At 38.8% G+C, this 15,615-nt stretch overlaps 1 protein-coding gene across 1 annotated transcript in view; it reads left to right on the top strand.

Moving 5' to 3' along the window:
- Window positions 1-370: 370 nt before the first annotated feature.
- Window positions 371-15,615, top strand: part of astn2 (astrotactin 2) — a gene marked incomplete at both ends in the record, with an annotated part of 261,923 nt that continues 246,678 nt past the window's right edge. The window contains one exon of the mRNA XM_083929281.1: window positions 371-761. Within this exon, the coding sequence (XP_083785407.1) occupies window positions 371-761 (391 nt within the window). The remainder of the gene's footprint in view (window positions 762-15,615) is intronic.

Raw genomic sequence — 15,615 nt, 5'->3', positions numbered from 1 at the left:
TTTGCACTCTTACATTCAGTCTGACAGAGTGCACTCACTCCACAATCAGAGCATTTGGAGAGGCGTTATATGTGTTAATAAATTAAGCCATGCGACAGAAAGCCTACAAAGTGACTAACGTGCTGACTCCACCTTGTGTCTCTCTTTTAAAAAGGACACGTGCTTCTTCGCGGTTAGGGGATTTGTTGTCCCACACAGTGTGAACAGCAGATGGATATTGTGTGTGAGGAGCCCAAAAGATGTCATTCTCACTACACCTGTGCTGCCGCCTCCTGGACGGACGCGACTCCTTTGCAGCGACTGTACTATAAGTGAACGGACAGCTTATGAGCCCCGCTCAAAGCGAAGAGAACCACACACAAGGAGCGGGATGGCGAGGACATTACTGCTGCACCTCCGCGTCCTTCTCGTAGGGCTCTTTTTAACCGCGGCGGTCCAAGCAAACAGAGGGGCGACACCGCCGGACGAAGAGAGGGACAAGGAGAGCGACGCCGAGGCGCCGTGTGAGGTGAAAACCGTAACCGTCTCTACCCTGCCTGTACTCCGGGAGAACGAGTTCAGCTTCACCGGCGGAGCCTCGGGGAACGTGGTCGGAGGAGGGGGTGCTGTCGGAGCAGGTGGAGGAGGAACTGGTGGTGGAGGAGGAGCAGCGGGAGGAGGGGGGGAATCCCGACTCCTGTTATTCGTTAGAACAGACCTACCTGGACGAATTTCCGTAATGGATGATCTTGACAACACAGCTCTCCCCTACTTCATACTCGGTAAGAACTGCTGTTGTTCTGTGTTGCCCCTTCACGATGATAACCAGTCAACCTCAGCAGCACGTTTGTGCGCATAGGAACCACGCACGCTGGTATCCTGTGTTAACCCTGAGCTTCATGCCCAAATCATGCGCTCATACTCCTACTCCCTGGGGTTTAATCAGCTGTACTGTTTCATTTTTGGATTCCATGGTAACTATATAATTTTGTCTAGCTGGCATGGGTGTACAACCAACTATCCAAGTAAAAAGAAAGGTGATATGTGATTCCCTTTCGTCCCTCCTGTGACTGAAAACACTGCTGCCACCAGATGTGATTCAAACTAAAGTGCTGCTCATGTTTTAGTGATACTCTCGATCTCCATCCTCTCCTTCTCACTCTGCCTCTCTTTTTTTGTCTGGCTTTCCTATTTTGTGGTTAAACGTGATTATGACTTTGAATTTCATGCATATCCCAAGTACATTACCCCAATCACGGGATGCAATTGGGCCTGCAAATATGCATGAAATTGGTATTTTAGTCTCACTTGAGCAGATCACTCATAGCACACATGCATCGCTCGTTGTATAAGTTGAATAAAAATGCCTGGCTAGAGTTTGCAATACTGGCAACATTTGGTCATGGTGGGTTTTACAGGAACCTACGCATCCCCTTTTTGTGCGTTTAGTCACAGATAAGTGAGTGAATCAAAGTGGCACAACTTTTACAGGTCATCTGAAGTTCTCTGTGAGAGCCATTGACTTTAAAAAAAATGGTCTGGGGAGTAGCGTCACTGATTGGATAATCGTAGAGAACATAATAAAGTGAAAGTGCAGTATTTCTGCCTTGCACCAACCTGAAAAAAAAAAAATTTCTTTGTAAAAAGAGTGACTATGCATGAAAAGAACTTGCTTACGTTGCTTTCTACATATTTTTCACTTATGTCACAGAGCCATGAGAAAGATGGATGTTCTTGTACTTTCCACTTTGGTTTGTGAGCCGAGCAAATGTTTTTTATGTCTGTATTGTACAGAGAGTGTGTGGCGTACACAGTAATGTTTGTTAAATGCAATAAGCCACACAGGGCGGACCATAATTGCAAAATGTGGTATGTTTTCCAGTTCCTAATCAGTTCAGGGTAACTGTATTGGCTTATTATTATAGAAAACCTGTTATATGGCAAGTACAAATATGAAAAGACTTGGTGGAGGTTGTTGTTGTGGGTACTGAGAAAATCCATGTCTCATTACCACTGTTTTCAGTCTCTGGCTTGCTGTCTTCTTCTTTTTTGTTTTTTCTTTCCCCGGTCTCAGTTTCATTCTCTGTATGAGGAGGGCCGAGAAAACTGGCTGCGCGAAGCAAAGGCGGTCAGGCAGGCTGAGGGCTGGAGCATTAAGCTAGTAAATCACTTTCCATTCTCATTAAGGACAGCCGTTGACTGGCGAGAAAGGCCTCTCTGTCCTCCCAGTCAGCCAGCTAGCAAATTTGCTGCTGCGCCTTTCCAGTGCATGACTGCATGCTGTGGAGGGAGGAAGAGAAAAAGGGCTGTAATATTTTGCATGAAATCATGTTCGCTCATGCCATGGACCACTTTGTGAAACTGAATAATCACTCTAGTATAGTTGTAGCCATGATAAACCTTGATGTTTTCACTACAAAACTGACATTTATGCCATTAAATAAACATCAATACCATTACAAGCAACATCAGTAACACATTATCATTTCAACAGATATTTAAAGGTCCTATACTGGAAAAAGTAAGACTTTTTTTTATTATAAAGCATGTTGAGGTACTATGTAAATACTGTGACACGTCCATATTCGGAAACTGTGCCTTTTTTAAACGATCCGTCAAGACTTTCGTACGGTTTTGATGTCACAGCTATACTACGTATATATAAGTGCTACTACTGTGCTTTTACAGTCATTCCCCAGTTGCAATAAAAAGTGCAGAGACTACGAAAGCGCATATGCAGTAGACCCAGAAACGCTGACCAATCAGAGCAGACTGGGAAGGGGGGCTTAAAGAGACAGGCGCTAAAACAGAACGTTTCAGACAGAGGGTGAATACAGATATATTTAGTGTGAGAAAAATAACATTTCGTTTCTATTTGAAACCCAAAATACTAGCATGAACCTAAACATGAGCTTGATATGGAACCTTTAAATATATGTATTGTCTACCAGGAAACCAAAATACTAGTTTTTCATGGCAAACTGATATTGTTAGATGTCTCCTGGATATGTTATTACACTACCACACATAGGAAGCTAATGGAGATGTGAAAACCATAATCATGCTATTGTCTTTGTGATAACATCCTGACACAGGTGCGCAATGCAGAAGTTGTTATTTTGGTGTCACCTGTGTTTTCCTTGTGTTCAGTATTCATTACCTGGACGCACTAGGCCATCTTGACAGATTTCCTCTTGATGGATGTCTTAGTGGCAGAGTTCTGCTTGTGAAATGAGATGTTATACCCTGACATCATAAAACAACACCTTGTTGTTGATTCAGTAGAATAAAATGAGCACATGAGAATTACTGACAGTGATTTTTTTAAGATCAGAATTTGATTTGTTGTATCAGTATTGTTTTCTCCTATTAAAATGATTCATTTTGGTGCTCTAGGATGCTACAAAAGCTGAAGCCTCAATGACAGCCAGATGCATACGTTTGGATTTGGTGGAGGCATTGTATTTTATGTATTACTTTTGTTCATTTTATATAGGACTTTAATATGTTGACTGTATTGGATTGAGGCAACAGACACTATTCTGTTATTCTCATGTTTGTTTTTCAGCAGCTTTAAAGAAATGCAAAAATATAATTTGAACTAAAGCAGAATTGTTGTCAAAAATGTAAACAATTCACTATTTTGCTGTAATGCACACTTCTGTTGCCTCATCAGTCAGTGTTTACTGCTGTGCTACACTTAGCGGGCATGTAAAGGTGCAAACCATTTGTTCTTATACAAAACATCTGCCCACAGTAGCAGCATGTCTTTCCTTTCATGTAACAAAATGACTTTCTATATTTTACAGTAATACCGGAGAGATTTAAAAATAATGGGACATACCTTATTAGCCAAATGCCATGTAAGCCGTAATAAACACAGTTCTGTGTCTTTTTCTGTGATTCTGTTAGATGTTCGATTGTTTTGTCGAACGGGCATCAGAGGTTAGGGAAGGTGGGTAAAGGACAGCAAGTCCCGTTCCCACAGTGGCCTGCTGCCTGCTCAGCTTTGATTTATTGCCTCAAGTGTCACGGAGAATGGATGAGCAGAAAGGGCAATGCAGAGGAAATGTAAAGGCCCTTTTCCCCTCCCCAGTTTCTTGCTTTGTTACCTTAGCCTTTTCCTTATGTGAAAAAATAATAATAAAGCAAACTGAGAGATGGCTGTGCATTCAAGGACACAGCCTATATACCATCCTTATATCTGGTAAAAAAAAAAAAAAAATTCGATTTTAAATAGGTTTTTGCGTGGGTGCATTTTATTGTGTTGGAAAAAAGTTTTGTATTTAAGCAACATTCAAGGAATTAAGTGTTTAACTTTTCAGTATCAGGGCTTTCTCTTACTTTCCTTTCCTAGCGCTATCACACTCTACTGTTCCACCATCTGTTCACTTTAAGGTAAGACACTACAGGCAAAACCTGAGGTTTTTTCATGTGATGCTCAATTTAGAGATTTTGGGCTATTGTGCTGTCATGACAGGTCATTTTCAGACTAATCGAAAACACTTACATACACACCTCTGTAAAAATTTAATATGTCAAAAAAAATGAAACGTGTTTTGAACCTGGCACTATTACATTTTCAGATTTCTTTTTTGGAACTGTGTGAAAATAAGAACATATTTAATACTATAATGTCCAATTTGGGAATCTTCATGGTGATATCTATTTGTACCCTATTCACCTGTAGTGTCTCCCCTTAAAAAAAGAATAATAAATGCATTTGAACTGTACTGCAACTTTGTAGCATCAAACTTAGAAATTCTAGGGAGAGAATTTAATCGTGTCATGCATTGTCACACAGGATCACTTTCTTTGCTCATCTTAAGTGATGTGGGACTGGGTGAAATCGATATGCTTAGCAACATGGCTGACTCAGGAAAACACCTCATTAGGAGTTCACCTTCTTGAAAACCTTCAGGCACTTAACGCAGGAGCGAAAAAAGTTCAAATATCTCCTTTCTTGCCTCTATACATCCAATTGGACTAAATCTTTAAACCTTTTTAAATGTCCCACTATATCTAAGTCTCTTTTTTTGTGCATCTAATAAAACCTGCTTGTCGACCAGCCTTTTCCTCTCTCTCCCTCTTACTTCTCTGCCTCGCTGTATCTCTTTAAGCAGGAGTTGCAGGAAAGCTTGCTTGCTTAGAGATGGGAGATTAAAGGCAGCAGTGGTAAAGTGAAAAACAAGAATGCCTGCACCAGAGCATGTTGTTCCCTGTGGCATAGAACATGTACACACGGCACTACATCTCAATCTTATGTCAGGGGGTTGAGCTCAGCACTGCAGGACAAGCACTGAAAGAAGGGGTGGAGGGGAAGGGGGGGTCAGTAGGAGAGAAAGGAGTTTTTAAACCGCGTGGACCTGAGATGGCGGTGGTTGTAGCATAGCATTGTACACATTTATCGCTGTTTTGTTTTGTGTGGTTGGGAATACTACAAACAAGCTCATCCAACTGATATACAGAGGGTGTAAAGAGACTATAGAGAATCTGAGGGAGCTTGTGCAGGCCATCAAATGGTCCATTTGTCATCATTTGACCTGCTATAATAGACCTATAGGAGGCTGTCTTTTTAAGATGAATGCTCTACAGGCACTCTCATTTGTAGTGGGAATTCTGTTCTGTGCCACACTCTCACGTAATGCCCTGCACCAGTGTTTTCAGTCTCATGTCTCTTGCTTTATTCATATACAGCGAAATGGCACCTTTACAACAGTAGGGAAGCTCTGCATTTAGGTTTGATCATTGCACGGGGTTCTGGCTGGCTGGCCAAGTCCCTCGCTTGCTGTTAGTCCAAAGTGTCATGCATGAGGTTGGCTGCAGTATCCCACAAGTCACAAGTTCCAGATATTCAATTTTTTTCAATTACAATTTATGTTTTACAATTTGTTGAGAAGAAGTTGTAAGTCATGTCTGGATCCACTGTGATTTATCATCTATTTCATTGCTTGTGGATGTTATGAAACGCCCGGGGTCCATTTGTTTTTTATTTATATAAGAAGAACATTGGCAATACGTTTTTATGTCTCAGACCACCCAAAGATGCCGTTTACTAGTGCAAGCCAAGTGTGATATGGTGAAGTGGATATAAAAATCAAAGTTGTTCAGTAATTTTGTTTTGCAATTATACACTTATTTTATGAGATGTGTTTGAGGTTTAATTTTTGAGAGACCACTGTTGAGGATCGGTTAAAATTGTGACACACATGTGAAGGATTGAGGAGTCGGGTGTTGAACACAGCCACAGCTTTGTGTGTTAGTTGTGAATAAAGGTGGCAGCTATGACAGTGTTGCACAGCAGAGGGAAAAAAAACAACATCAGGGGTTCTATCTTCCACTAGTCAAAAAACGGTATGTGGTGTAGTGCGACTTCCATTGTTACTTTCAGATCGACACAGTTCGCATTTTCACGCCCAGCGAGGCAGCAGAAAACAATTGCACTATTAACTAACAAAAACCTGGTCTAAAGTCAATGGTGCATTATTTCCCTGCCATTTAGTGCATTATTCAGAAAGTAAGATCAGCGATGTGCAGCTTGCAGTAATATCCACGGCCCCCACAGTTAATTCATGGATTGGGCGGATCATAAAATTAACATTTTGATTAATAGCAGATGGGTGAAATAATACATCATCAATGAGGAAAATATTAATAATTTTCTTGAAAATGTAGTATTACTGATGAAACGCCTGAAATACCGTTTTGTTTCCCTGATTCACCGCTTTGTTCTCAATTTCTCTCCTTAATCATTCTATAGCTCACGCTTCCTTCTCCGTGTCTCTTTTTCTTTCACTCACGCACGCTCATTGAGCCTTCGTCCAAAACAATTTTGACCAGCTGACAGTTTGACACGGACTCGACCAGTGGAAGTTGATTGGTTGTTGAAACAGGTGCCTTACATTCTGGAAACAGCTGCAAGTGGAGTCACATGCAGAGAAATATATAGAATAAATATAGCGATATAGAGAAACTGACATTTTTTGCAAGAAAGTAGTTTTTTCCCCATCAAAAACCAAACTTATGAGGTATTAACTCATCCCAATGAGAATTTCATTTTCTGGCAGAGAGTGAAGAATCATGCTCATTTAGTTTTATGGTGACATGCAAGTGATGGCATGGAAAGGATGAATGAATTGTGGTCAGTGACCCATGCTGGTGGCTTTCCTTTTGCAGTAACTATATTTTGTAATGCTTTGTTTCAGCAGCTGTGTTTCTTGTCTTGTGGCGGCGGTGGACAGCTTTGATCTCAAGATAATAATTTGATCATTACCATCGCTGAGAGGCGCATTGTAGTTATCTTTGACAGAATTAACAAAGAAGTTTATGTAAATTCCCTTAATGGATGCACAAGCTCAATTTCTCTTGCCTTTCCCCTTGATTTATGCAAAGCAACAACATGCACAGTTGTTCATAACCCCCCACCCCCCATTTTATTAATGGGCAAAAAAATATCAAAGATAATATTTGGCAAGTGGAGGAATGGCTAAATGGCTAATGTTTTGTTTATCATGTATTGTTTGTTTAAAATGAGACAGCTAAGATGCCATATTTTGGGGTTGTTTAATGTAGCTGGATAAATAAAGAAACAGGTAGATCCTGATAGTATTTACCTTTTGTTTGTTTTGAGGTATTGCTCTGTTTACTTAAGTATCAAATAAATTGGGGCTGATTATATGTGTAATTGATAGTTCATGGAATGGAATGGTTTAATTTAATATTTAGAAATCTGAGCCGAACATGGTTAGGGTGCATATATATATTATTTATTTATACAACTACAGTTACCAAACATTAAGCCATTATCATTTCACGCAGGACCTCCACATTGGCTTTGAAAGCTTTTATAAGTTCAGTGACGAGCACAGGTCAGCAGTGCTATCATGTCTCCTTTAATATAAATTGAAACCAGCAGTCTGCATTTATTTAGACATGGGCATCAAAAATTAAAGGCAGACTAAAAAATTTTTTCTGTAAGAGTTTGAGTGTGACTTTCTGCTTCTTTGATGGATTTATGCTGAGCTTTTACACAGTCTTGTTGTAGGTGTACCTTTTTATAAGCACATATGCCTTCATAGGGCTGTCAATGCATATTCTAAATTCCAATATATTTCTGCATATTTGAAAAAAGTCCAGACATTCAAATATGAAAATTATTTTTCTTTGTGTAAAAAGGTGAAAGGGTCTACTAGGAGCTGGGAGTGAGGCAGAGAGCATTATACCTCCAAGACAACTTATCTTGATACAGTATGTAAAGTTGGTGTACTATCAAAGAACAGCCCACATGGTGTATCTGAGAGCATGTTACAAGCTGATTCCCAAAAGAGTCATACACTTTCTTTGTGTGTACTGTAAAGGGGCTTTCCAGTCTGTGTACCTAATGCATAATGTGACACTGATTTATAAAAGCAATTCCATTTAGATTCTCTTTTTGCACCTTGGGCTCTTGTAGTGTGTCCTCGCCACATAATAGAAGGCCCCATGTGACAACAACTGTGTAATGTATTTGCCCTCTTAGTAAAGTACTTTTTACACTGTGAACCAGACATTTTGGGCTCGGGAGTTTGGGTGAGATCTATTAATTTGCATGCAATATTTTAAAAACCAAGCATGATATGTATAGTATATTGTCAAATTTTAGTTCAGATTTGCCTACAGATCACTGAGTTGGTCATCAATCGACAATACAGCAATTGCGTCAAACAAAGTATAGTGCAAAAGACGCATACATATCCTTTCAAACAACGCTCTGATTTGATTGAATTTAAGACAGGAAACAGAAAGGCAGGTTTCCATTAAAGGCTGAGTGGATAAAAGCACAGCATTGAATTCAGCTTTAATAAAGAAGGTGCAATAAATGTTTTCCTCAGGTTTTCTAAACCAATTAACAAATCGATGTGTTGATAGAACATAATTGTAATTGGCATAAGTCTTTGCAAAATGGAGGTCTTTTCAAAAGATTGAATAAACTCAATTGCGTATCCTTCTGCTATGTAATTTGATTGGATTGTTAAACTCATAATGAGTCCAGCAGTCAAAGTTGATTTTCTTCTTTTATCAGAATATGAGTTTTTTTCTACTTGTATTTCATATATAAAGTAGGGCACATCAGTACTGATGCACACTGAACTGATTTTTTTGATTTTGAGAATTGATCCTCACATAAAATATATATTTATGCCCCATTGGTTTTATATTTGAAAAAAAGTCCATTTATATTTTGCAGGGCGAGAAGAACGAAGAAAAAATAAAAAAAGCAGGAATTATTTTCTCCCGTTGCTTCTCATTCAAGAGGACACATTTATAAAAAAAAAAAAACAGACACAAAGGCAGAGAAAAACAGTGTCTCTTGTTGCTATCCTGAATGAGTGTGTGTGTGTGTGCGTGTGCGTCTATGTGTGTGTGTGTGTGTGTGTGTGTGTGCACGCTTACATTTGGATTTCTGCTCGGAAGTATTGCTCAAAAATGTGAATATCCTTGTGACAGATATCGGGGTGCTCAAGAGCAGGTAGAATTTCCTTTTTCCCTTGCACTGCTCTTACTTGTGCAGGTTCTAACTTATCTTGCGAGAGTTGTAATGGAAATGCTGCAAACCTGCCTGCTGATACTCGCCAGTCGGTCCAAGGCAGCTCTATGCCAACTCTCTCTGTGACACACAAGAAAAGCAGCTACTGGAGAACTCCAGTGCTTCTTACATCTCATATAAACTTTAATAAAACGGCTGTATTTTTTATGTAGACCATTTACGGATGCTGCTCTCTATTTTTCCCATTTTGTACCATTTTCATACTTATCTATTTAGTGCAAATCAAATGATCACTCAGTCATAAGTACACACTATTTATTTTCATAGTCCCTTTTCTCTGTGGTATGCACTTCTTGCCAATTACAAAAATGGCAACAAAGTCCAATTCAATCTTTCCGGATTAAAAGGAATAATGCGTAAACAGTGCATTGCCAAAAATAGGCTGTGAAGTGTTGTACTCTGTTTTGCAGCATCATTTGTCCACAATTTTGCCCATTATAATAGCTTTTCCATTTATTCGTTTGGGTAGGTTATTTTTTTATGGAGTAAAATTTTCCTTTTCACTAAAGGAAATGTAATTGTTTGAAATTATATTCTTTGGATGGCTCCATCAATTTGCAATCTGCAAAACCCAACTATGCCACACTCCCCCGTGGGGAATAAGATGGAATGAGAGTCAGCATCAAACTGTCAGTAAAATGTATGTTTTATCCAGAACCTGCCTCACAGGAATTCAGCTGCACCGCCCTCTCTGGCTTCAAACAGACCAAACGGCTTGTAAATGTCCTCCTACTGGTTGACAGGCAGGATGAAAGCCCAGTTTCACTGTGTTTGGACTCCAGTTGCGCTCTTTCCCCTTCTTGTCCTTTTCCTTCATGCCCTTTATATTGTTCACCAACAGTTTTTATTCTGAACTGGTCAGACTAATTTTGCTCCGACTGGGCTCTGTGTTTCAAAAGTTTTAGGATTCAACAGAATTTTTTGAAAAGCAATTTCAACAAAATGCTATTTGTCTGTTCTTTCTTTATCAGAAGATGCATGATAGAATTGCTTGTAATAATATCACCAACATTGCATGTATTGGTTCATTATCACCATGGTAAGGCAATCAAATAGTCTAGACTAACCTAGTTAATGGAATTATTGAAATTGCAGAAGGGTCTTATTTTGCAAACATAGCAAGCAGTGTGTGTGTTTGAAAGAGGAAAAAGAGAGTCATTGTTCATGTAAGCTGGTCACAATGATGTTTAAGACCCATAAAATTTGATTCTCACCAGAATTTGCTCTGCACCTCGGAAGCGTGCCAGCACTGCACAGCTCACTATCACCATATCCCCATGGTACAAAAGATTTTAAACCTTTTATCTATGCTGGTGTGTTTGCACCTATTTGCATTCCCTCCAAGCTGTAGAATCTGAGATTTTCTTTCAGATAAAGCATGTGCACCATTAATCTCCCCTCGACTGATGGCTTTCCACCCATTTTTTTTTTCTTCTGCTCCATCATGCACATCTGTCCTGGTGGAGTTATCTTTATCTGCACAGGGACACATGTTATAACTCTTCTTTTATTTCCAGTTGTCAGTTTATCTACCCATTGATTCAACAAAACAAAGTTGTTTTCTCCACTCTCACTTGTCGTTGAGATGTGACTGAACATTCTGTATGACCTCGGGTAGAGTAAATTAAGCTATGATGAACCACTGGTGGTTTGTTAGATAACGACATCATTGTATAGGTTTTATAAAGGAACCTCTTATTTGAGAGCCACAGAGAAAATCCTTAATACGTGTACAATAATTGTTTGATTAGCAGGGGTGCCTAAATTAACATCTTGAATTTTCTTTTTGCTTTCAACATTTTCAATTCTAAATTGCTCTTCATTTTGTATATGCATTGCTTATTGAGACATTTTGTGCAATGATTATACATATTCAAGGATGTGCATGGGGGGTTTTAAATTGATGACATGCAGTATGCTTCCATTTATACCATTTTAGAATACTGCTCTGTCAGATTTAATCATGGCTTTCATACAGAATCAGTGAAAATGGAAAGAGGTATTTTCAGCACAAATATGTACTTCTGACAAGCCTAAGGGGGGCATTCGGCCTCACACATTGTATGCTTATCCACTGGAAGCTCATTGGTATGTCATGGCTGTATCTCCCTCGCCTCCTTTCTGAGGCTCAGCACACAGTGCATTTTTTCAGGTATTTTGTCTGGCTCTGGATTAGCTTTGATCTAACTGCAATTACCCTTGATAGTCTAACACATCATAGCATGCTCTTCAGAGGTCACTGATGTGATATGTTTTAACATTGGTTACGAGCATTGTCAAGGTGAGCAACGAGCTGACTAGAATTCGCAACAGGGCCCTTACGTATACGTATTTAAAAAAAAATTCCATCATTATTATTTTAGTGGACTGGTTGTAGAGCTGTACAAATCAAACCTAGTTAGATTAAGACTCTACACAGCTATCATTTCAGTAATGCAGTCATGCATAGACCCACTGGTGGTAAAAACAAGTGTTGATAGCTTACACAAATAGACTTGTAGACATATCCTCATGCCATCTGTCTCATCACAGTATTACACATTCAGAGAGAGAATGAAAAACACATGTCTGATGTTCATGTTAATGTCACCTCTTTTGAATAAATAAATGACATATTAAGCGAACAGGGAGGAAAACAGCACAGTCTGCAGCCAGTTGGAGGCAACATGATAGCTGCAGTCCAAAGGAAGGAAAACGTCTGTGCGGTTCATCCTCTAGAGGTGCGTGATGGCTTTTTAATCATTCTGGTTCTGAAAAAAAATTGAGAACCAGCTGTTCTGGACATTTTTGTTTGATCAATGGTCACAGATGTTTCAATGGAAAAGGAGATACTGGTGTGTCTAGCAAACAGATTAGAGCTATAATAGGGCCTGACCTGAACCACGGCAGCAGTTTTTGGGCATAATTTGACAATGCAGGGCAAATGTGGCTAACACTGTCAACACACAACATGATTTAATATGCATCAATACAATAAAAACAAAAAGTTAAATATATTGGGGCATGCAATTGATGTCCTCATTATATTTTTCCGGAGACTCACTGTACACATTTTTGGTGACTCATACTTCTATAAGTTATTTTAGGTAAGATAAATAAAGAACTGGTTTGTCATTGCTTATTCATAGAACAGGTGGGAATTGTTTCGATTTTTCGCTGCTTGTTAGACCATGTACACAATCTCTTGTTAATATATAAAAGCATCATTATGGGATCTCATAACTGAATGGAAATCTGTAATCATTGAAATGAATATCCCCCAGCCTATGATCATTGATTAAAACCAGTTACTGTAAATGTAGCAGAAGGCAGAGCATATCATTACTGAAGGCGTGTCCTGCCTCAGTCTAGCACACAGCAACATGTAATTACTGATTGGAAAAAAAAATATTATTTATTTCTGCATAATTAGCATTATGTGCAGCATGGATTTATACATTTAAAAAAGAATGCTGTACTTAACTTAAAACAGTCGTTGTAGTGTGGTTAGGCATTAGTAGCAAAAACACCCTGGACCATTCATACCAGTTGTCTTCTATTATATGTGTTGATGCCACTGCTACTATTTGGAAAATATCAATTAAATTAATTAAAGTAGAGACAAACCAGATTTTGTTCAATTTGCAAAATGATTATTGAGATTACCTCTGCTGCACTTGTGGGATATTTTATGAATATATACAGACATTTTGGTATAAAGAAATTAGACAGATCATCATAAGTTGATGTGTGTTGTGTGCATTCCAACCATTAGCCCAACAGTGTGTTCACTGTTCCGTAACATGACCGCAATCAGGACAAATGCACTATTAACTCTGTAATGAGACAGCTCTCCAAACAGAATTAATGGGTCCATTCAAAAAGGCACTCTCCAGCAATCAGCACTTAGTTAGGCTTGTTACCATGACTGTCAGAATCATCTGGGAGAATGCTCTGCCCTAGCTTGTTGTTTCTAACTTCCAGGCAACTTTTGAATACACGTTGGAACTTTGACACATACTAGAACTCTAACACATGTCAAATATTTGGGATATCAGTGGTACCTTGGTGCTTATTTTAATGAATCCCAGTCCCTTAATGTACAACTTCATCAGGGTAAATTAATAATAAGAGAGCCTCTTTGCTAATTTTCAACTTTGACCCTTTGTTTTAATGTTGGGAGGACATGAATAACGTGGAAAAATTCCACTACATTCAGTGTATCAAGAGTTTGCCACCACCGTCCGCCTCTGCTGTCGAGCATGTGTTATACAATGTATGATCCCATGCTTTAGTTTTTACAATAAAAACAGAGAACATCCTCATCTCACTTGTGTTTTGTTTTCTGTTTTTGTTTGACAGCCCAGCATTATTTACACATTTTGCCTTACAACATTCGAGTGAAAATCTTTTGTTTTCAAAATCTCTGAAAATTAATAAAAACAATGAAAAAGTAGAACAGCAGGGTTGGAAAAGTGATGAATCCCCAGATGTAATACTTTGTGGAGGCACCTTTTTCTTTAATTACACCCTCAGTCTAGCTTGGAAATGTCTCTACCAGCTTTGTGCACCTGGATTGGGGGGGGGGGGGGGGGGGAGAGTGAGAGAGAGAGAGGAGAGAGAGAGAGGAGAGAGAGAGAGATGAGAGGAGAGAGAGAGAGAGAGAGAGAGAGAGAGAGAGGAGAGAGAGGAGAGAGAGAGAGAGAGAGGGAGAGAGAGAGAGAGAGAGAGAGAGAGAGAGAGAGAGATGAGAGAGAGAGAGATGAGAGAGAGGAGAGAGGGAGAGAGAGAGAGAGAGAGAGAGAGAGAGAGAGGAGAGAGAGAGAGAGGAGAGAGTGAGAGAGAGAGAGAGAGAGAGAGAGAGAGAGCATGTGTTGACTCAAACACGTATATGCAAAGTCTGCATTTTTAAATCTAATAATACTGTGCGACTTTAAAGCCCTGGTGTTTAGTAATCTTTTTTCCCTGACACAATACCTAAAAACCGAAGGTTGAAATTTTGACTCATTACAAGAGGTAAGGAAAGTATCATTTCACCATCTAACATTGTTAACATCCAAGCTAAATCATACATCATTTATACTTCTGTCTGCCAGAATTTATTTAATAAAGATATGAACTGTCAAAGATCCAGGATTGAGCCAACAATTTAAATGAATATAGATGATAAAAGTTAGATAAAAGTCTTAGCTTGATTTAGTATTACACAGCACTTTTAACAGAAACATTAGGTCAATGGTAGGGTCATGTACTATAAATCTAAAGTTAAGGTGACAATAGTTGGTAATAAAACATTTACAGGATTTTTCACTTCAGGTTATTTATGTCACATGCTATGTTCTCATTTATTTGGCATTTGTATCTACACGTTTGCCTTTTTGGATACTGTCAAAGCCAGATGATTCAACATTAATATACCTCCGAAAACCCAATGATGGATTGATTTCTTAGCACTTTCACTATTACATCCTCTGATCTAATGGGATTTTCCAGACTGACTATTATGATGAAGTAGGCAAATGATTGTCAGGATGTTGCCACTCATCAGTCATATTAATTGCATTTATATGTCATTATTACCGTCTCCTAATGGATCATAGCTGCTTGCAGACTGGCTCTCTTCTCCTTAACCTAATTGAGTTTGAGCCAATGTTTTTCTCTCCTCATGCAAACTGTAACTTGAGTGCTGTTTTTTCTGCTGTCTCCATTAAAAAAAATGTTGCTTCCCTTTTGACTACTTAATGCTATTTGTCAGTAGATTTGAACAGGCTTCTTTGTTTTCAACCTATTGATCCAATGACTGTTAAAGGTTACACGGCTTAAGAAAGTCAACATCTAATATACAGGGATCAAAACAAACATATTTTTAGCGTATTGATTTTTTTTTCAACTGCAATGATGCCTCCCAGACTAAACATGGAAGCAGGGAGCTTGCTTTTCACTCATTTTAAGTCAATGAGATACCAAACACATCCAATGTTAGTGTAATGATACATTGATGAGAAAGCCACAGCGAATAATTTTAAATTTTTTTGTAAGAAGCGAGATTTCCATATCTTTTTTTTTTTTTA

Source organism: Echiichthys vipera (genome assembly GCF_963691815.1).
Source record: "Echiichthys vipera genome assembly, chromosome: 16".
NCBI classification, from domain to species: domain Eukaryota; kingdom Metazoa; phylum Chordata; class Actinopteri; order Perciformes; family Trachinidae; genus Echiichthys; species Echiichthys vipera.
The sequence above is the reverse complement of the archived record's forward strand: the minus strand, read 5'-3'. Positions and strand labels throughout refer to the sequence as shown.